At 40.8% G+C, this 23,547-nt stretch overlaps 1 protein-coding gene across 2 annotated transcripts; it reads right to left on the bottom strand.

Annotated features, from left to right (window-relative positions):
- Positions 1-2,016: 2,016 nt before the first annotated feature.
- Positions 2,017-18,370, bottom strand: NPY2R (neuropeptide Y receptor Y2). 2 transcript variants are annotated; one of them, XR_011697799.1, is made up of 4 exons: positions 18,291-18,370; positions 13,140-15,209; positions 3,325-3,417; positions 2,017-2,083 (listed from the first exon to the last, which is right to left on the bottom strand). XR_011697799.1 is itself a non-coding variant. In XM_071555157.1 (2 exons), exon 2 carries the CDS (start codon positions 15,171-15,173, stop codon positions 14,016-14,018), a length of 1,158 nt encoding a protein of 385 aa, XP_071411258.1. In that variant the 5' UTR covers positions 15,174-15,209; positions 18,116-18,221; the 3' UTR covers positions 12,732-14,015. The 2 variants fall into 2 exon arrangements, 1 of the variants encoding a protein (XP_071411258.1); XM_071555157.1 differs by lacking the exons at positions 2,017-2,083; positions 3,325-3,417; positions 18,291-18,370 and adding an exon at positions 18,116-18,221 and having other exon boundaries at positions 12,732-15,209.
- Positions 18,371-23,547: the final 5,177 nt, after the last annotated feature.

The following is a 23,547-nucleotide window of genomic DNA, read 5'->3' as shown; positions in this document are numbered from 1 at the left end:
AAAGCAAGTGCTACTGTTAGCAAAATCTAGTAAAATTCTAAAATGCTCCTTACTTATGAAAACCATCAAGAAATCACTTCTAGCTGCCTTAAAATGTGAAAGTGTTATTGGAAATAAATGTTTCTCATATGAACAGACAAGACATTTTGGTTTTCCTTAGCCATTTTATTACTCTTGACAATCACCAGCTCAGTTAGCTCTCTCATCTGCTGCAGTGGACAAGCATCTGTGGTCAAGACTGCTGAGGATTGAAGACCACACGAATTAGTGTCTCCATATATGAGATTGTAAATTATCATGAAAACTCACAAAAAAATCTTGTGAAATCATGTCATGATACGGAAACTAGCTTCCAGAATGGTGCTTTTCATTACAGTAACTTTTGGGATGGATGCCTTTCCAGGTTGTTAACAAATCTATCTGGAGATTGGTTTTAAATGAACGTCCACCTGCTGTCTCATTGAGAGAACCAATAAGTATTATCCTTTCAGGATGACGGATGTGGGGTGACAATTCTGCGATTACTCTGACTCCAGATGAAGCACTGTCATTCATTTGTGGTATATCTGTCTGGAAGACCACAGAATCACAGAATGGGTCAGTTTGGAAGGGACCACAGTGGGTCATCTGGTCCAACCTCCCTGCTCAAGGAGGGTCGTCCCAGAGCACATGGCACAGAATTGTGTCTAGAGAGTTCTTAAATATCTTCACAACCTCTTTGGCCAATCTGTTCCAGAGTGTGGTTACCTGCACAGTAAAGAAGTTCTTCCTCATATTCACATGGATCTTCCTGTGCACCAGTTTCTGCTTATCACCTCTCATCCTATTGCTTAACACTACCAAGAGTCTGGATCCATCCCTTTGACACCCTCCTTGCCGATACTATTGACATTGATGAGGTCCCCTCTCAGTCATCTCTTCTTGAGGCTGAAAAGGCCCAGCTCCCTCAACCTTTCCTTGTACAAGGGACGCTCCAGTCCCTATCTCATTGTTGTTGCCATCTGCTGGACCTGCTCCAGAAACTCCATGTCTGTCTTGTACTGAGGAGCCCAGAACTGGACAGAGCACTCCACATGTTGCCTAAACAGGGCTGTATGCAGGCTGTATCCTGAGAGGCAGGATCACCTCTCTTGCCCTGCTAGCAATGCTCTTCCTAATGCAGGCCAGGACACCATTGGCCTTCTTGGCCAGATGGACACTGCTGGCTCATGCACAGCTTGTCCATCAGGATCCCCAGGTCCTTCTCTGCAGAGCTGCTTTCCAGCAGGTCAATCCCCAACCTGTACTGTGTTGTATGGGGTTATTCTTCCCCAGCTGCAGATCCCTGCATTTGCCTTAGTTGAATTTCAGATGGTTCTTCTCTTCCTGTCTCTCCAGACTGTCAAGGTCTTTCTGAAGGCCTGCACAGCCCTCACTGTAGTCGTAAAATACACCAATTTTGAGGCAGGAGGGCGCCCATCCTGGGAAAGATACTTTATTTTTGGTTATGCCACATTTAAATGCCAAGTGCATTTGTCTTCCTTTACACCTTAATGGTGCTCCTTTGCACCATTAGAATACCAGAATAAATTCAGTAGGAATAAGTGAAAGCAATATATTGCCCAAAAGATGTGTAAGCACAAGCACTTGAAAATCAACAAGACTGTAGCAGCTTTACAGAAAATGGTTCTAACAAAAGGAAGAATTCCATTTCAACAAATATGTTGATCGTGTCTGTACTTAGAATAATGAAAGAAACCCAAATAATATATTCTACTTCTTACTCACAAGGGCCAATGAATACCATTAAATTACAAAGACAGGAACTCACACCTACAAGTGGGTTTTTTTCATGCTTTTTCTGTTTACTTTTTTACCTGATAAACTCCTACTGATCTTTTACTGCTGTTGACTCATTGTCTGTATGCTTTCCTGAGGAAATATCTCAATCTCTCTATTCCTCTTGAGCCTGTGCCTCTTGTAGTTTCCACAGGATCATATGATTCTGTAGCTGGCTGCTTACTTTCTGCCCATTCCAATGACAAAGAGCCCGAGGTCACAGGAAACAAGAAGCACTTCATGAACATCTTTGCTGTTGTTGTTTCTGTCAGAAAAGGAATAGAAAAAAAAAAACAAGAAAAAAGCTTTACTTAAGTTTGACTATTTTATCTGTTTCTATGGGAACAAAAGCAGATGAAGAAGCAACTGCCAGCCATCAGGTGGATTCCTGAAACTCCAGGCAAGGCAAGTGGCTGATGTTGAGGAGCTTCAGGCTCCTTTTGGATTGTCCACTGGGTTGCTAAATTTGAAATGTTTTCATCTTGCAGTGAGGAGAAACAGGGAACTGCATCAGATTTAAAAGCAATGAACACATTTTTCCCTGAGATCTCCTGAAATCTTGTGACTGCCATGACAAAATCAAATATTTTTTTTTACTAAGATGAACACAGTAACCTCCCTGCTTAGGTAACTGAGTGCCCCATAGGACTTCTTTTCAATTTTCACAATACAAAATATAGAGACCAGTAGATATTGCCATCATCATATACTAAAACACTCAGTTGAGTGAAAAGGGCACCTAATAGATATGGGGTTAACAGGCCTGGCAAAAAGCTCTTTTTATTATCCCCACCTCCCCTAACCATAGCTCAAATTCCTGACTCTATTAACACATCACACAGCTCTTTTATAAAGTTTAACCTTCTGGGTCTAAGACCTCTACTTCTCCATTCTATCCCTATAATGTGTACCTTTGAGCTTTCTTGCGAAAAAATTCCTTATCTTCTCATTATCCCATTCTCAGGCATCTCCATTCAACCTCCTACCCAAGAGCCCCCAGCCATCAGTTACTCACCAGCCTTTCTTCCCTTGTGGCCATTGCTGCTGGCAACTGCTGTGACTGCAGCCCTGACTGCTCTGGCTTACAGAGCCCCCTTCCCCTCTATTCTTCCTGCTGCCCCATGAGAGATTTCAGACAAGAGGCTTAGATGGACATATAGCTATAATGAGAGACAGCCTCACTCAAATTCTGGGCTGAAACTTTGCTCTAAAAGGAAATTGGTCTCTTTGTTTTTCCGTACATTCAACTTCAGTTCATTTGGAAAATTTAATGTTCTCAAAATCAGTTTTTCTTTGAGATTTTATTGAAATAGCCTGATAGCACTTTAGGAGAGATTTGGCTAGAAATTCTACAGATGATTAAAAGTGGAACATAGTGTCCATTATGTAAGACTTCCTAGATTTCAAATTTGGGAGGTCTAAGGAGGCTGAGATTAGCTCAGTTGGTTAGAGCACAGTGCCAATAATGCCAGCATAGTGGGTTTGAACTCTGTAGAAGCCATTTACCTGTAAATTGGATTTGATGATCCTTGCAGGTCCGTTCCAACTCAGAATGTTCTGTGACAGAAGTTGCATTTGCCAATAATCCTCCAAACAAAGCTCCAAAGAGAGAAAAATAGAGCATATGAAAAGTGCTATAGTGCATTTCTTTTTATTTCCTCTACCTGAAATTGAGCATGTGAAAGGGAAAGTTCTTCAAACTGGTGCCCCAATGGGATATAAATGGAGTCAGTATTACTATGTGCAGTGGAGCGACACTGATCTAGTTTCTGGAAGCTGAGAATCTGGTCATCAGCTTACATGCCTAGTTTTCTGGTTTTGGTTTGCTTTGGAAAGCACCAGTGGAAGCGCTTAGCTACGCTTTTTGATAGCAACAGAGTTTATTACATAAATTTCTACATGAAAAACATTTTTTATTTTTTTCTCAGTGGTTCACTCCATCATTTCCAGATAAACTTGCCAATGTCTGACTCCTTTCTCTCCTTTTTCTTATAACATTCCACTCAAATCAATCATCTCTCAGAGAAAATCCTCTGTCTTAGGCAACTAATAATTTTGTATTAAACATAATACAATAACTGATGGTTAAATAAAATAATAAATCTGGCTTGCCTTTAGGTTTTTTCCATGTAAAAAGAATATTTTGGTCGGTATAACTTTACAGAGTTCGGTAGAGCTCTTCAGCATGGATTTACAAACCAATCATGACCTCAAGTGGCATGCTGTTCATCTAAATAAAATACCTGCCAATGTACATTAAGTCTGAAGTACTCCTGAGTTGCTAGGTGCCACAGGGTTCAGATCTAGCAGGGTCTACATTAAGTGTTTCCAAGATTATAAACAATGGGAACATATCTGTGCCTTAATAGCCTTTTACAAGTCCTGCATTCACATAAAGAAAACATACTAGGAACACTGCCTGGGATCATATTTTTAAAATGAGCTGTATTAAAAATCCATTAAGCTCTGCGTGTTAATAAAAAATGAAAATCCAATGAATTGTGGAACTTCAATAGGCAATTCTCTCTGTGTAGATTTTGTCCTTCTCTAAGGTTGAATGAAAAAAACAGGCTATTTGTTTGGGTTTAGGCTTGGCTTTCAGCTTTTTCGTCCTGAAATGTGTCTAGTGAGAAACTGAAATCTGCATCAGACAAAGACTCTCAGCATTCTGTGAGAAGATCACACTTTAAATGTGGCTGTATATGACTTCTGACTTTCAGACATTAAAAAAATAATTCATAAGGCCCTATTTCAAATGCTACATTTTCTGGGCTGGTTTGTTTGGGGTTTTTTTAATTGCAAAAGAAATTTTATGGTGTTTTGAAGAAACTAGTTCCTTCTTTTTTATCCATGATATCAAGAAGGATTGTTTGGAAATGAGAGTCAGCAGCATCCTTTTAGGGGAGGAGGCAGGGAGAAAGGAGGAGAATAGTCTTGATTACAGACTCAAGGCACCAAATTTCTGAATTTTAAAGCCTGACCTCTTGACAACCAGGAGGGAAGTATCCAGGAGTGATGGGTGAAGTGCCCCAGGAAATGAGACAGAGCTAAAAACCTGGCCACAAGAAGGACTTTCCCACTTGTCATTCTTTTCAGGAGGGTTATTGCAGTGAGATTCTGAATAGGTGCTACAAAGACATGGCCTCTAAAATACCAGTGGAAATATAGAAAAGAATACCCTTTTTTTTTTCAAATAATACTGCTAAAAGGCACTCTTCTTTGACATACTAAGGTGTAAGCTCCACTGTTAGATAGGAAGTGTGTCAAACTATGTAAAGTGTGTGCTTTCCATTTACCTTGCTGGGTGTTAGCCTTAGGGAGACCTGATGATGGATTGGGCTCTCGAGGGCCTGATCATGCACACTTGCTGCTTCCTCATGGGTGAACTAGAACTTTACCAAAACCAGTAAAGTGTCTACTAAGCTTTCCATCCTGAGAGTGTTCCATCCTGTGTCTGAGAGAGTGTATGGTTAATTAGAGCTGCAAATTATCCAGGTAATATGAAGGCCCACTACTTAGCCACCTTCAGTCGGAGTGGTACGGTAGGTCTGATGACTATTTGGTCAGATGCTGTTGTTGCTCCCATGCAACTGAAGGAGAGAGAGCAGGTTATGTGATTTAGGTGTACACACATGTAATGACATGGAATTGCTTATGGGGAGATTTCCAAAAGAATAAATAGATTTGGAAGCATAAATTCAAATTATTGTTTCACCAAAATTTACCTTTCTCTGTCTCTTAGCTCTTTTGGTAACAGAAGCTGGTAGCCATCCATTAAAGTTCAGCAGTAAGCACATCAGCTTGCAGGAGCTCAGCTATAGACACCAGGAACCACACATGCACTGGTACAAAGATTAGAAGTCCAATTCAGGCTGTGCTGGGAAAAGCAGTCCTAATAGTTTACCTCTTTAATCTGGTTTTTTTGTCTCAGCAACTGTGGTACTGGTTAGGTGTAGCTTTATTAGAAAAACATTAAAGCAGTTTCTAATCTGAAATTATGAACATAGGAACAAAAAGAGGCACCATTGCTCTCACCTTCCCCATTCTACCTGTTTTTCTTTGACTAGTCAGCATTTCATTTTCTTTAAACAGGAAGGTTTGCTGTGATAGAGTTACAGTTCTGTTTGCACTCTTGGCTCTTCCCCACTGTTTAAATGTCAGTCGTTTGGGATTTGCAGAGACATAAGGCTGTAAACAGACCATGAAGGATTGTCACTTGGAGATCCCAAGAGGAAAATCTCTTCTTGTAGCAAACTGGGTGGGAAGGTGGGCATCAAAAGACAAAAGGAGGGAGGAGTATTCAAGGACACTATAGTGCTGCCAGCATCACACACAAAGGCCTGTGTATTTTGTTCCCCAGGAACGTACCCTTTCAGCAGCAGAGCCCACACTATATGAACACCTGTTTGAAGCAGAAGGGACAAGAAACTTTCTATGCAACAGTACAAAATAAGCAAAACACCTTCTTGAGCCAAAGTTCAGTATTTTTCAAGTCACATGACTGCCTCATCCTGCCATTTTGTCCTCTCAAGCATATACAGCTCTTTCTGCTGCTTTATTTATGCTAAATTGCTGGGGTTTGCATAGTGATTGGGAGTAGTTGTTGAAGTTGTAGACCTGGAGAATTCTACAGAAATTAAGATTTAAGCATTATGCAGTCAAATACTCTAATCTCCTTTATAGCAGTACCATGTATATAATCTCACAAAGACAGAAACATTTTATGGCATCATCAGTATTATGTCTCAGAGAAGTAGTAAACTAAGATATAAAAATGATGGATTGGATTTTATTTTTTTAATGTATTGTAACAGCTATATGCTACCATAGGAAAATCAGAGAAGCCAGAGATTATCTGTACCATACATATGCAACGGAGACATATGAGAAGACGAAGTGTTCTAAGAGTTTGTCATGAATAGCTAAATAATAAATGCAAAGTAAGGTTAAAGAAAGTTACTGCCTGATCTCATAGCCCAAGATAGCAGAAGAGATCATGAGAGACAGTAGATAGTAGTTTATCAAAAAGAAGCAAATACACCATTGAGGTTTCCATCTAACTTAAGAGTTAGAAAGTCAGCTTCCTCTTATGTTTAAAATCAGCATTCATAGCATTGGCACAAGGACTAAAAGGGAAGGGATGATTCATGGGATTGATAAACCTGAAAGCATCCTTTTGGGGTATATTTCAAGCTTAAGCTTTTGAATAGCTATTATGGAGGGCATGATTTTTCATTTCAATTTATGTCCTCGTAATCAATTTTACAGAGTTGGATAGGAGCCCTTTTGTTGCCCCATTAGAAGAAAGCAAGCAAATAAATAAGGATCCTAAATGTAATGAGTTTTCTCTTTCTTTCCTTTTCCTACCTTCAACTCCAGTTATCTGAACTAGATATTCAACTTTGAAAGAAACAAATTTGCTGTACATAGTGAGACTGCCTTTATTATAGCTTAACTCTTTCCTCATTTCTAGTTCTGCTTGTCCTTGGCAATCATCTCTCTGACTTATTACAACTCATGAGGAATCTCAATATTAGAGACCATAAATTGTGCCGCCCTATCACTAAAATTTCAGCAGTCACCTAGAGAAGCAGGAATTAATGTTATCTGGCAGGGGTTTCTTGATCCCTTCATATCATACTGACTAGCACAAGTTCTGTGTGGTTTTGTGCAAGCAGAAGTACATGTCCATGATCAGGAAATGCTTCTCCATTTTTCCCTAGTCCTTCACCATTTCAGGCAACCCCCTATATGGAAGTCATTATCTCCTCCATTTGAGATAATAATGATTAGGTGGAAAAGTGTAAAATTTCTTATTTTATGTATATTTTTAGTAGGATGGGATTTTTATGAAAACACAAGGAATCGATCTAGATGTCCCAGTGACTGTGAGAGCAGATTAAATCTCCTCCTTCTGGCAAGGAGTTTCTACCTCATGTGACAAATTGGACCATGGAATATCCCATTTTAAATCAAAGCAGCTCTCCCGGGAAAGAACATTTGTTCTGAACTGTCTGATCAGCAATGCCTAAAGCAGGACCCACCTCATTCTGCAGTGAAGAGGTGAGATTTGCAGCTCCCATCCCACCACGGTTGCACCTAGCTCTGTCTTTGAAGTATTTATATTTTGCATAATCACCTGTCAGCCAGTGTTTTTGTCAGTATAAGAACATTACACTTCTTATCTGTGAAATTCTTTTCCCCATCGATCTCCCTGTCAGTTCGATTCTGGTATAAGCAGTACAGCTGATGGAAACATAGTGAAGAAATGCACTGCTGAAGTGACAGTCTACCACCACTGGCTTCACATATAAATATGAGATGGTCATCAGCTTTTGGTGTCTCAGGCCGCATCAGTGCTAGAAAGAGTGGGAGGTGCCAGATCAAGCCTTAACTAGGACTAAGGCTAACCCACCCTGAGAGGAAGTGCCACAGCCACAGTGTCATCAGCCCAGACCCACTGACCTACAGCTCTCCCTGACAGTAAGCAGCTTCCATGTGCTCAGTACAAGGGTGTCTGTGAGCACTTGCTGTCTGCTGTCTTTGAGCTTCAGAAGCTAGACTATACTGGACTTGAGAGCCAGCAGGCATGCAGCACTTGCACATTGATGCTCTGTAGAGTCATCCTAACAGGGATGAAGCACAGCCAAATGCAACATGTGTTGTCCTCACAGCAGCATAAACTGAGATTCAAAGCACTGAAAAACACTTTTCCCCAGCCCAGCTGCTGGAAGCAGTCCTCAGAATGCCCTGGGGAAGAGTGTCAGCTTCTACCTTCAGCTTTGGTTTGGGGAGGAATTCTGAGTAACTAGCCATGCTCTGCTGAGAGGGGCTTGACCAAGCCTGAGTGCACCAGAGCAAAGTTACCTATTTCATCAGCTTGGCTACCTTAAGCAAATTAGTGAGTCATAGTGTTGCCAACAAACTTTAAAATCCAATACCAATAGGCCTAATTTTGGAGGTTTTCAGTAAATAAGAGAATTGGCCTAAACTTCTGTTTTTCTACACAAACTTGAAGGGTTCGAAACAGTTTGGCCCTGCAGATGTGTAAGCATGGATTCCACTGCTGAAGATATCCTGTATAGCAGAGTTAGTACATTATGAGGGTTATGAAGTGTACAATTAAAAGTCTGTTTCATATAAACTGCAGTTATACATACTCAGCTCTAGGTCCAAGAGAGAAACTACAGCCTGCTTCTCTTAGGGCAGTATCAGCAAAACAAAAATTAAAATAATGTTTTCAAGCTCAATTGTGCCTCCATCACCAGTTATGTAATTCCACAGTCTTAAATTTTTATAGCTTGAAGCTCTTCCGTCCACAAGTCAGTGAAGTGTGAGAGGGAAAAGATTTTAATGCAAGCGCCATTTTTTCATATATCCCATCTGAAAGGAGCTTATTAGGAACTTGTTTACATTATTCATTCCATATACTTGACAGAATTAATAATACATCCATTTCTTCTGATACCTTACCAGTACAGAGCTGCATTAAGGTGAAATAATGTACATATACAGGTTACTTGCTTGAGAATATAATGTGAATTTTAAGGCTCAAATGATCAGGGGAATTTCTCCTCAAAGTTTCTCAATTTCCCTGGGCAACACTGTTCTTCATACATACGTCTTCATTTGGCCTGGTTTAATTTCAACATGTTTCTCTCACTGCTCAGACTAAAGGAAGGAAAGTCTATAAATCAATGACATCTTCACTAGCCTCATTGTTGCTTTCTCCCTTCTTGAAGTAGCCTCTCATCCCGTGACTTTCTTATTTACCCAGTTTTACCAGCTTCAGAGTTCCTCACTACACTTGTATTAATATCCTTTTAAAGTGACAACCAAATCAATTTTTAAATGAATATGAGGAATTAAAATCACTATTGATTGCATAAACAAGCATTTGTCCTTCAGTATTAAAAATATGTCTCTTCAGCAAAACTAATCTTGCATGAATTTACATACATCTCATAGCATTTTTAGGGCAAAGAACCTGTAATTTGGCACAAAGTAGCTCCTCTATTGTGAAATAACGTTTATAATGACAGTAGTAGGTAAATAACTCAGCGACCCAAAGACAAAATTCATCCCTTAAGGTCATTATCTGGATTAATATAAGAAAATCCCCAAGAGAGTTTAGGAATTATGAAGCAAGGAAATGGATTATACTAATCTGTAAATTCAGTGAAACTTTTGTGGTCTGACAGATCAAATGCAGATAATATTTTCCATTCCATTCAGTTATTACTCAGTGTTTTCTAACTAAAGTTATTAATATGTTGGCAATGTATGTTTGTCCATTACACATTTTTATACAAGACAGGGTTATACCAGCAGACAATTATTTTCAACACACTTAACTCTACAAAATAACTTTTGCACAGCTCTGACATACAATTTATATATAAATAGATATAAATGCTAAACCCATATGTTGTCCAGGCTTAGTCCTTCTATTTTAATTTCTTATGCCCTCAAATCTGTTTTTTTCCTCGGACTAACAACGTTCAGTCATCATCTGCTGCTCTACAGGGAGATCTCAATTCCCAGTGAAGGCTGCTTACTCAAAGGGCTAGGTGAGAGGGTTCAGCACTGTCCCCACATACAAAAAAAACATCTTCACTGGCCTCCCATAAAACCTGAGCAAACTCACTCAGGATTGCTTCTCCACTTGTAGTCCAATGGCTGCAGCCTTTAACAGGCAACATGACTTTAACACTCATCTGGAAGCAGCACGGCGCTATGTCCTCCTAGAGGCAAAAAGCGTGACAGCCTCAGGAGAGTCCATGAGTGCAGCTATTCTGCCTCCAGGCTTGAGGTGCCTTGTGCCCAGCCCGTGCTGGGAGACCATGCAGATGCAGATGCAGCTGTACCTAACTAATTATGTACCCCTCAGCACTGTGCTGATGCCTAAGCCTGGAGATGTGCTTCTGCCATTAAAATTTGCAAGGCATCTAAACATGTTCTTCCAGGGAGGCCCAGAGCTAAGTGCTGACCAGCTCAGATCCTAGATCACATCTGATGGCATCTATGTGGTAGAGAGGTTTCATTTTGATAAGTTGACCCCAAATGAGAGTCCAAAGCAAGACCCATCCAGAGATTAGCATGTCACTACTCAGTGCACTCATCCTGCCTGAATGGCAATATCATTACAGCAGATGCACTCATGAAGAATAGAGGAGAAGGCCTAGCTTGAATTCTGTCTCTATCTGTTTTGATATCCTTGTCCCTGAACCCGAGTGCCATGCAAAGGTCATAACCACCTGCCAATAAAATCATGATATTCAATGTTTAATTATTTTATTTACAATAGAACAGCTCTAAGAAGACATACGTTGCTGCCTTAGGAGAGGCTGTAGTGTGCAGGGTAGATCACACTGCTGAGAACTGAGGTACATTGGTCCAAATCCTTGCCTTGAATCAGTGATGACATTTTATTTTGGGTACCCTGCCACCTACTAGAAAATTCTTCAATGGAAGTTGCCAGTAATTTTCTTTGGCTTTGTATAAAATGTGTACATAAGCAACAGGAAAAGAATATATGGCTTTGAAAATAAATAAATTAATAAAGCACTAATAGGGGAATGGGGAGACCTGGATCCCAGTTCCTATTTCAGGCAAAACTGAGAGTCCCCTGAAGACTCCTCATTCCACTGGTTAGATACTGCTTATTGGTTTACTTTCCCCTAGGGGAAAATGGGGATGAACCCTGAGGTTCCACATCCTTCTCACATCTGGGATTTGGGGCAACCCCAAAGCAATGTTGGTATAGCATTGCTTTTCATGATAAAACACCTAATTTTCTTACAATGTAACAGGCTACTGAAGTGCTTAGCTGTGCTTGCACAGGAGCCAAGCCTCAGGAGTGACTAAGCCATGCCACAGGCATCTGTGCTGGCTCTTCTGCATCCCATCCAAGTGTCCAAGGGACAATCCACACCCTACAGTAAGACACTGTGCAGGGGTTTGTTAACTCTAAAGCAGGCAACAGTCCACAAGGAAGAGAGGAAAGCAATGCAATAAATCAGTGTATCAACTCTGGCTCAACATGATGGCTGCAGAGAAAGCTTAGAAACTGTAAAATAAAGATACCATGAAATAAATTAAAAGATAATTTGTAATTAATCACTTTTAGGCAAGATGATGTAAAGCAGATTTAAAATTACAGAGAATTAGCCCAGCAATTGTAGCTTTAGCACACACTGTCATGGTTACTTTCAAACTGTCTATATACCATACTGTAACAGGCTTAAAGGAGTTGAAACGGGACTTTTAAACCATTTGCTTTTTAAATAAAGGAGGCTATTTGTAGTAATAATACTTTTGATGAAGGGTTCAGAGTCAACTGATACATATGATTGATGTCCATAATAATTGCACACTTCTATAATCCTTCCTCACTCATAAGAGTTTTGAGCTTACATTTTGGGTATTATTTAGACAAAAATAACTTGTGGACAATAACATCTTCTGAACATGATGGAGAATTAATCTATTTTTGTAAAACTGTTTAAGAATGATGGATACTTTTTCCTGCTTGAGTAAACACTAGCTAATTCTCTAGACCTCCCTTTTCTGCTCACGAAAAGTCAAGTCCAAGTGATTTCATGGATATTTAAAGGATGGTGCCAAATACTGAATACACAAAGATAAATTTCTCCACTTGATAAAGATCTCATACTATTTATTACATTGCAAACATTTCAGTAGTCTCGGTTTTAAATTTGTAAGAGAGAACACAATGAATTTAGGAACAACAAAAAAATGAGAGAAAAAAATGAGGCAACTGAAATGTAGCTGTCAAAATAGACTCCAAATGAAAGTATTGTACTTGTTTTTATTCTAGATAAGCAACAGAGCAGCTTGGAATAAACATGGATTGAAATTTTCTTCATCTCTTTAATGAGTTCAAAGAGGCTGAACAAAGACATAAAAGAGTTGAACATTGCTGTGTACAACACAGTAAACAGATTAAAATTTTATACCTGAGCAAAAAAAAGAATTTAACTATTAACTACAGCATGCAGAATAACTGTTATCACATAAACATAGCATACTGTTATTAAGTTATAGTCATTCAAATGTTCTTAACTTTTACAAAGACTAAAGATGGAAAAAGCTCCAAGACGAGATGAGTATGTGACATAAAACCACAATAAGGAAAAGCACTTTACCATCCAGCAGCCTTTCCAGAGGATCAAAATTATCTGCTGTTTTATTATCCAGGCAGAAAGCAGCAACAATTCAAAGCCTGTGGAGTTAATAACACATTAGACATTTAAGCAGGTCCTGAAAATGAAAATATTGGCAGGTTATGAAGTGCTCACCAAAGACCTGAGCCTGCATTCCCTGCCCTCAAATGCCACTTTAAAGCACTGCATTTGTGAGCTCTTCCCTGTGCAGAATGAAAGGAAGGAATCTGCAGGGAATGACTGATCAAGTCACAGGCTCGTGATTTTTTCACCAGCATAACAACAGCCAATTTTTAAGGAATAACTTTTCACTCCCTTTGATTGACCAAACCCCACAATTCATCTTATGTAGAAACTTGACCTTTCCTCACACTGAATCTGTTGCTTGGGTGGGTTTGGTACATTTTTTCTTTTTCCTTTTTTTACCCCCTAATGTATTTCAAATGCTCTGGTTTGAACTACTTTAGTACAAACAAAAAAAAATTATACATTCCTCTTCTTAATTCCCTTGTCTTTGTAAAAGATGCCTGTGGAAGAGAAGTGACCCAAAATGTTTGAGCTTTAACCAGGAGGGCCCATTCCCCCCAAGACATACTTCTTTCTCCTGCCAGACTTCTGCTTTCCCTGATCTCCACATCCAGTATAAAAAATACCTGCTCCCACCATTAATATTCCTGTGCTACAAATCAGCCACTTGCCTTCCTCTAGCAAAACCAGCCCACTCTGCCCTTGTCATTTAGACTTGTCAAAAAGATATGGGAGGGATCGAAGGGTCTCTTACCCTCCTACCAACAGCCATAAACAAGCCCTCTACCTTTAATTTCCTTGCAGTTATATAGTTACACACTCTTGATACCAGTCAATTCCCCTCAAATCATAATACCTGTCTTGACTTTCCTGCTACTTTTCTTTCACCATTTTTGAATAAAATATGCATTAAAAATGCATGCATCAAAATGGATTTATCTCTTTGTCCACAACATATTAATTTCTTCTTTAAAGTCAGACATCTTAGACATTGGTGGGCTGTGTGAAAGAGTCCCCAGGGAACTGAATCCTTTTTGCTTCTAGTTTCTTCCTGGATTTGAAAGCTGCTGATACTTCAGGGTGAATGGAGTCCAGCCGCTGTTCGCACTGGAAGGCTGTGAGGAAGGCCGTCCTGTAGTTGTTATTCATCCAGCCATAGAGAAGGGGGTTAGCAAACGTTGAGCACATGGCAATGACATGAAACACTGTGTAGATCAGTTTGTACTCTTTCAGGTCTAAAACCTGACTGTCAATGTCACTGACTAGCTGGAAGGTATGAAACGGCAACCAGCTGACAGCAAACACCACAACCACACACACCAGCATCTTGGTGGTTTTCCGACGCCGGTGGTGGTAGTGGTCACTCCCTGCCCCAGGACTAACATGGTTCTTGAGTTTGGTCCAAATACGCGTGTAGGCATAAGAGATCACTGCCAGAGGCAGCACATACTGGATCAGGAGCATGGAGATGCTGTAGATGGTGCCATAGTTGAGCTGCCCCTCCCCTGGCCATTTCTCAGAACAGACCACAATCTTGAAGTCAGGAATGATCTCAATCAACGAGTACTCACGGAAGATGGCCAGAGGACTTGCCAACAGGGCACTGACTGCCCAGGCAATTCCAATGATCAGGAAACTGATCCGCTTAGAGATTTTGCTTTCCAAGTGGTAGACGATGCAGCGATGACGATCTAGAGCGATCACAGTCAAAGTAACAGTAGACACATGAACAGCAAGTGCCTGGGCATAAGGCACCAGGTGGCACAAGACTGGGCCCAGTTTCCATTCGCCCAACAGCGTATAAACCAAAGTGAAGGGTAGACACAGTGTATTCACCAGCAAGTCAGCCACAGCCAGGTTGGCAATGAAAAAGTTAGTCACTGTGCGCATGCTTTTGAACTTGAGGATCACATGGATCACGAGGGAGTTTCCAATCACCCCCAGCAGGATGATGGAGCAGTAAGCAAAGATGAGAATTATCTGCACTTCAACTAGTGTTGTGCTGTCCTTCAGTTCTGGTTTAGGGTCCAGAGCCAATTCATTGAGTGGAGTGGTGTATCTTGGCAAGTGCAGCTTAGTGAACAGCTCCATTTTCACTTCACCTGTCTGGTTTTCTTCACCTAGTGCTTCTAGGGGCCCCATCCTTGCAGCAGCCTGGTTTGAGCCAAAGAGCTGCCCCTGAAAACAAAAAAGTACAAGAACAAGTGGAAAAATCAGTCCAAAATGGCTAAGACAAGAAGCAACAAGCTGAACCTACAGCTCTTTCGTAACCCATGTGTTACATCGCAGGATTAAGAGAAGATCTGTCTTAATATATTTAAATTCTGCTGCCCTTACATTTGAAGGCCAATCCCGGAATATTATTCAGGCATGATTCCTGCTGAAAATAGGGACAGATTTCAAAAGCATTTTAAAGACAAAGTTTGCGTAAGTAAATGCAGAAGGATTAAGATCCTGCTGGGCACCATATAATTTTTTACAATCCACTACCTAAAACTACTGCTGATCTAGCACAAAACTTCCATTAATATCTATGAGAATTCTACATGGAACAGCATCATCCAGACTGTTATTAGCACAATAATCTTCCAGTTTTTCCTTAACGAAAAGTGTTTTCCTTTAAATAGTTACTAAATACTTACAGGTTTATGCCCCTCCTTAATACCAGTGAGCTAGTTACTGGGATCTTTCCTTAAGAAACTTTCTTTTAGAACAGTTTGTTCTACAAGGTAAGTAAAAATACCACTGTAACAGAACTGAAATAATATAATTTCTCTGAAATTACTGTGTAACATTCATGCTGAAATCAACTCCAGAAACAATTAAAACACAGTTATACCTAATATTCTTTTTCTGTGTAATGTTTGAGAAAACACAGCTCCTTGGAGGCTGCCAATCAGGCATTCATTTCTGACTGCAGTCCTAAAGAAGAGCAAAGAACTCCCCTGCTGATGTCAGTAAGAATTTCACCACTGGCATCAAAATTACACTTTGTTTCCTTCTTTACACAGGCTGACACAAATTCTATGTTACCATAAGACCTCAGTAGGCACAATACATGGATGGTTTACAATTCATTGCTGACTTGGACTTCAGTCCTATGCAAAACATGCATGTCCCCGTGGAAACTGCCAAGAGCACCAGTTAAGCAAGAACCATGCACCTGGGGACTACTTGCCTTGACCTGGGAAAATAGGAAGAAATTGCCAGGGCCAAGCAGGCTCACAAAGAAAACACCACTGTTTGCCACTGAGGAGAAAGCCAAACCTGAGTTACTCACTCTACTTCCCTGTTGATACACCCCCTAAGGAATGCAAGAGTAGAGATGAATTGTTCTTTTCTGGACATTAGGTGTTACACACAGTTTAACCCATCTTAAATTCTCATGCATCTAAAGAAACAGTCTAACTATTAATATGTTTGGATTCATATAGGTTTTGTTTAAATTCTTGCACTTTTTTTTTAATCAGATCAAGTAATTTCCCTCCATTTGCAGAGGAATGTTTCAGAGGAACAGAGGTACCCACCTCTGTTTCCAGTAACTATGAGCGACATCTGTGGTGCAGTTTCCACACTGAGAAAGTAGGATTGACTACCAGCAGGTGACTGAGCCCTCTGTGCTTGCTTCCAGCTCACAAAATATCCCAAAGAATTTCTTGGTGCAAGCTCTTTTTTTGCAAAACCAACAGATCGACCACATGACCTGAAAGGTATTTTTCCCCCAGCTAAACAGGTGAGAATTATGCCACACTGTTTAGTCTACATTTACTTGACAATTAATAGTGTAAGCCTGAGATGTGAAACATACATAGCTGAGATGTGCCAGCTGTTCATACCAGTGTACTCTGCTGATTTCAGTAACATAATCCGTTTTCAACTACAAGACTAAGCACGGGTGGCAGGAAGGGATTCCTCATCAATACACCTTTAGTTCACCAGGTTAAAAATGTAAGAGATCCACCACAATTTGCACAGCCCAGGCTATGCAGAGGTTCAGAACTTTGCTGAGAGTTTTCCTTCAACCCGTGTATGTACACACAGGAATTATGCTTGCAGATATTACTAGAGTAGAGATTTGGTGAAGTCCCAGGACTGATAGATGCACCAGAATCTTGTAATTTCTTTGGTGCAAAGTAAGAGCAGGTCATATTTACACATCGAAGAAGAAGGATGAGAGAGATAGGAGATTTCACTTTTCTTTTCCCTTCTTTGCCATAATCCAGGCAGAGGGATGCAGCTTAGCCAAGTAACATAGCATCCTTTCTTTCCCAAAAGTATTTTCACACATTTCTCTACTCCCTGGCTTTCTGTTGATTCCCACTTCCAACTCTTTCCTTTCAGCAAAGCCTTCTTTTGTTCTGACACTTTTATTTGTTACTACCCTGCTCGGGTTGATGAAAGACGCTTTGGTCTTGTCAATAACAGAACGCTCAGGGAGAGAAAAGGGACAGCCATGGTTTCAAGCAGAGATGAACTGGCATGGCCGCAAGCGATGAAATAAATTGGACAAGTTTGACATTGTCAGTGGGACAGTTATGTGGGCAAAGTACCAGCTGCTTTAAAAGAATGTGGATAAAACCCAAGTGGCATTTGAGACTCAATGCAGTGTTTGAAAGGACCCTTTCTGTTCTGTTTTAATATAAACTCTCCATGTGTGCATTTATGGGCACACCTTGCATACTGCACCACTCTGGGGGTTTTGTCCAATTTCTTTTCCCCTCGGCAACCAGATCCTCATGGGCAGGCATCAAATAGCATCTAACTTTCAGCAGAGGAAGGCCCAGAGAGAATTTACATCGGTTCTCAGAACAAGTAAGCAGAAAGGGCAGAATACGTGATTACATTAGCAAGCAGCATTCCCACCAGGACCGCAGTGCCTGCGCTGGTAAAGGGTCTGGGGCTGCTGGAGGCGAAGGTGCGAGCACACATGCCTCTGGGGTGCGGCGCCGCTGTCCTCCCCCCGGCGCCGTCCCTGAGGAAAGACACCCGTGCCCGGCGGGAGACACCCGTGCCCTGGCATTGCGGGCGTCCCGCCGACGCCCCGCGCCGCCCGCGCTCCTCGGTCCCCCCATTCCTGTTCTCACCTTCCTCCTGCCCCGGGGAGAGGAGCGTGGCCACGGCCGGCTGCTGCCACGGGAGCCGGTCCCGCAGGGCAGGGCAGGGCAGGGCGCGGAGCGGAGCCCACTCACTCCGCAGAGCGGCGGCTGCTCCCGCCTCCCACGGCACGGTCCCGCCGCCGCCCTCCCCTCGCACACTCACCGGGGCGGCTCTCTCCTCCCGGGCGCTGGATGGGGCAGCAGCGCGGCTCGACCCGTCGAAAGTTTGGAGGCGGCGGCGGCGGCGGCGGCCCCCGCACGCCGGGCGGGCGGGGCAGGGCCGGGCGGGGCGCGGCGCCGGCTCCGCCCGCCGGGCGCCGGGCGCGGGGAAAGGGGATGCGGACAGCGCTGCCAGGGACAGCGCTGCCGGGATGTCCGGGCAGCCTCTCAGTCGGCAGGCAACAGCTGCAGCGCTGCCGCCCTGAAAATGGGAATCTGGAGGGATTGGGGGATCGTGCCAGATTCGAGCTGGTATAGGCACCACACGTCCGAGCCCGCTTCCTAGTTTTCCCAGTCCCCAAGATGCCTTCTGGGGCAGCATAAAGGGGATCCTTTTGCTCCAAATAAATCCTCGGTTCCTAGCACCCCAACGTACACAGATTTGCTGTTCCTCAGAAGATGTGGCTGTTGCCAGAGCAGGTGTAAGGATTAATAATACATATTCTGTCAAGAGCAAAATAAAATACCTCATATTTATTTACAAGGCTGGAAAGGTAAAGACAATAGCTGCTGCTTTTATTTAGTTCTATTTTAATAACCTTTCAGCAAAGGTCTGTTGCCAGTCAGATTGACTGAGACTAGCTCCAGCCAGCATTGCTGCCCTTCTGTAGGGTCCACCAGCTTCGTTAAATCATCAATAGGATCTGCTTAGTATTTTGCTGCATGTCTGATGCCTCTCTCTAGGTATAATTTCTGGTATTCGAGAAATTCCCCAAATAATGCTTCAGCCCTGGTTCAGGGCTTCAGCTCACAAGAATAGGAACTGGGAGGCTTTGCTTTCTCTGTGCCTTGCTGACACTTTAGCAGTTCTCTTTCCAAACCTTACACAAGCTTCTCTCCAGGATAGGAATGCTCTTTTATTTCCTGTCATTTAGGTAAATTTGCATTCATGTTTAAGATAGTTTCAAGGATCACCAACAAAATCTTCCCTTTTCTGTCCTCCTTTTTTTTTTTCCAAAGGAAACTGTGCAAAAGCTCTTTCTTGGTCAAAGGTAATGCTCCTTGCTTTCATTCTAGCTTAATATTATGCCCTTATCAAAAGCAGAGAGTGTAAATGGGGCATAAAGGAATAACTTCAGTGATTTAGAGTTGGTTTTGAAATTCAAAACACATCTTGAGAAGCCCCTTGGATCTTTACTAATTCAGGATATCTCTTCAGGAAGGGCCTTGCTCTTAGTCCTTCAGCATTTCTGAGACTGTTAATGGAATGCCCCTAGGTTATTGCAAAATAGATTTCTTTGATGACTAAATAAAGAGCCAGGAGTTTCAATTCTCCTATCCCTGTTTATTGCATTTCCCATGTCAATCTAACTGTAGGAATTATTTTTTGATGTATCAACAGATATAAATGCATGCCATGAGTTTTAGTAATTAAGAGCACTTGTGTAATACATGGCTGTAACAGCCTCCGGTTCTTCTCTTTCCTTCTCTTACAAATAGTCAACAGTGGCATTCCACTAATCTCAGAAGTATTGCTTTTATGCCCTACTCTGCACACTCTTTCTAACTTAACAAATTTTTACTGCTCCTAATGTCTTGGAGAGTGTAGTGAAAGTAGCTACAAATCTTTACAATCTATCCAGCTCAGGATCCCATAGCTAAGGGAAGGCTGTTTCTTACTTACTCTTCCAGATTCCTGGAGGAAGTCAGGAAGTGTAAGTTCCTAGAAGCTGTTAAGCGAGTAAGGACTGGCTTTCCATGCAAGGGAAAGAAGGTGCTATGCCCTGTTACAAGGCAATTCTATATTCAAGCACAACTGAAATGCTTAATGGAAGTGCATTTCTAATAAACATCATCAGTGTTTACTGCTTATAAAAGAGTGGAATTTAATGACGCCATGAAACACTGCCTTGAACCAAAAGCCCATGAAAACTCATCAAGGGCAGAAGGAGTCAAATAGCAAATGGGCTGCTTAGTATGAAATGTGCTGCTAAGTGACCACCTGCAAAGCAACTGTGGATATTTTGCTTTGTGCACACTTGAATTTCTATCCCATAAACCATGACAAGCCATGAGTCATCAAATCACAGAACCATATGAGTAGGGTGGAACTTCCAGAGAGCTTCATGTCCAGTCTTATGCTCAAAGCAGATCTAGATGCAGCAGGTTGTCCCAGACAACTCTAGGAGAGTTTCAAGTATCTCTAAAGTGAGAGATACTGCCCTCACTGGGCAGATCATCCCAGGATATGACAACTCTCACAGTAAGACAAATTTTTTTGTGTTGTCAGACTTTCCTGTGTTCCAGCTTGTACCAAATATCTCTTGTCCTAGTCCTATGCTCTTCCCAGTTGTGAACAGTAGTAAGATTTTTCTTTAGCTTTGATGTTCTCAAGGTTGAACAAACTCAAGTTCCTTCAACCCCACTTTGAATGTTATGTGGCCCAGCCTCAGTCATCTTGGTGGCCCTTTGTTGGACTTACTTATTTCAGTCTGCAAATGTCTTTTTAGCACTGAGTCCCAAACTGAACTGTTGTGGCCACAAATACAGTCTCACAACTGATGAATAAAGGAGAATAGTTACTTCTCAACCTGTTGGCTAAATTCTTGATGTGTATTGTTACAGACTGCAAATTAGGTTGTGTAAGTTGACTTGCACTAAATAAATGAGCTTTGTGAACTTTAAATCTCAGCTTTCTATTTAAGGCAAGCCTATAAATGAGTTTTGGCTGTGAGTATGTGTATGTACTGAGCTGACATCTGATAATCTAGTTTAACAGCTTGAAAAAAAATGCCTGTTAGATTTATGTTGTTTCTGCTGTAAATCACATGTAGGGATTTGTGACAGGGTGTAAGATACTCGATATACATAGTTTGCCTCCAGCAGTATCTGTTCAACTCTTTACTGTTAGACAATGTTCCTGTCAAATTCTGTTCAACATAGAGGGTTTTTTTCAGAGGGGGCAGTAAGCATTTCTGTCAGCTCCTCATAGGTTTACCAGTTCTCAGGAGCAAAATAAAGGTCTGCATGTAGTACCCAGATTTGAAGTAGTAATGACTTCTGTTTCAGTCTTAGAACTAGGAAAGAGTTGCCAGTCCTTGTCCATTACGTGGTCCAACATCAGATTTGCTGAAGTGTCAAATAAGGCTTGATGAATATCAACAAGACAGAAAAGGCAGCAGTTCTTCCTATTCCCTGTCCCCAGACAAAATTTCCTTATTTCATTTACTATAAGGTTTGAATTTAAAAGAAACCAGTGGCCCCTGAGCACTGACCTTTAAAAGCAGTGCTGTGCTGCATGCCACTCACTTGACCCAAATTCTGCCAGTCCTTAATCATGTAGATTTTCCTGGAGTGAGTCAGATTTCAGGGAATTAAGTTTTCTACATAGCATGGACAAACTCTTAAAAATAAAATGGAAAGAAAAAAGGAAACATGACCTTCAGAAAGAATCTGTCATGAATCTGTTATATGGTACCCACATGGAGATCATATGCTGTAAACTTAATAGGCTTAAAAGGCCAGAGCAAATGTGTTTAAGTAGCTAAAGAGTGAAGTTTCTAGTTATATAGACCTATGAACATTTTGAAATAAATTTATAAACTGTTGTTTGTTCTCATTCCCCTTCAGTTTAGTTTCATTCGCACAGGTTCAATTCCTCTTCTGTCTCTTTTTCAAAAGCAGTAATAAGAAATAGCTGTACACATAAAAAAGTGTAATCAGTCTGCCTTGAATGATGAAATACATATCAGCAGGCAATGAGAGAAATTGGTAGGTGTGTATAAGTACCAACTTCGAGTCACTAACAGCAGTGCTTTGCAGCCACTGATGGTTAAACAATCAGTTTAGTGCATCTAATTCAAAAACTATTACTCCAAAGGCTCAGTTCAATTGCCTCCTTGCTCTTAGATGGTGGTGACTGACATAGGCAGTGTTTCCACATAAGGCAGAGGTGAAGGCTGTGTTTCAAACAGTCTTCCCAAAACATCTGTTGTATTGTATACACTAGTTTCATTCAAGGAAAGTTAACACTGTAAGACTAAGTAGTTAATCTAAGAAATGACAGGGCTAGAGTTGTCCATTTAACATCAACACAGCTATTTGTAGTTACACACCTATAATACAGTCTGTAAGTAACTCAACACATTCTTTTCCTCTAAGGTCCACTGCTTCATTATGTATTCCAAACGGGCAATTCTTATGCCATGAGCACATTCTTGGTATTTCTTTTTGTTCTCAGTATATATTTTGCCATCTTATTCCTTCTCTTTACCAACATGCTATCTTTTCTCTGCAAAGAATATAGAAATTGTCATTTCTTCACAGGGTTTTCTATGTTATTTTCATGACTTCAACCAGAAATACTTAACCTTTATTAAGATCTACTTTCTGTCATCTGAATTCAAAGAGCCTGACAAAATAGTTAATTGGATTGAAAAATAAAAGGAATAAACCATTTTTACTCTTTTGTTTTGTTACTTGCATTTTTGACAGTTTTCCCTTCAGATTCATAAAATCCTATTTTTCCTTAATTCTACTGTAAACTCCAAAATTTAACATGGAAGGTAACACTTCATTAAGGTATTGAAAGCTTAGCATACAACTAGTTGTTACGATTTCTAAAGAATGTCTAGATGTTCTCAAGGCAAGCACACTCTGGTTATTCTCAAGCATTCATCATAGATAATAGATTCTCAGATATAGCTTACAACTTCAATATTGCACACACTTCAGTCCTCAGTTTCTGGTAGCTGGAAAAGCAATGTGTCTCTAAACATTTTCCAAAAGTGAGTCAACTATATCTGCTTGCTGTATGCTTGCATGTATGTCAGTTAGTTCTAATTATAGAAATCCTTGACTGTTAAAAGCAGCAATGCCACTTACCCTTTGCTTTGCCTAAAAATTATTCTTGTAACTATTTTTAAGTGATATGTATGTTTTTAAAACTGATTGGATGTTCTTCAAGCTCAGTTTTTGACTTGCTGATGAAATTTGTGCAGTGTTTGATGAATAGTCTTTGGGAAAAACAGAACTAAGCTGGAAAGATGAAAAATATGTGTTCCAAACTACGTTTTTTAGAATACAGAAAACTGATCTCAAAGTTTATATACATACTTTTCTTCTTTGTAGAGAGTGTATTGACTGCATGTAGAGCAAGCAGTTGACTATAAATTACCCAGAAATATATTTTAATGAACTTATGTTTCAAAAATATCCATATATTTTGTTTTGGTTTGAGGGGTTTTTTGTCACAATATGAT

The sequence above is a fragment of the Pithys albifrons genome, chromosome 5, assembly GCF_047495875.1.
Source record: "Pithys albifrons albifrons isolate INPA30051 chromosome 5, PitAlb_v1, whole genome shotgun sequence".
NCBI classification, from domain to species: Eukaryota; Metazoa; Chordata; class Aves; order Passeriformes; family Thamnophilidae; genus Pithys; species Pithys albifrons.
This window is presented reverse-complemented; position numbering and strand designations above follow the sequence as displayed.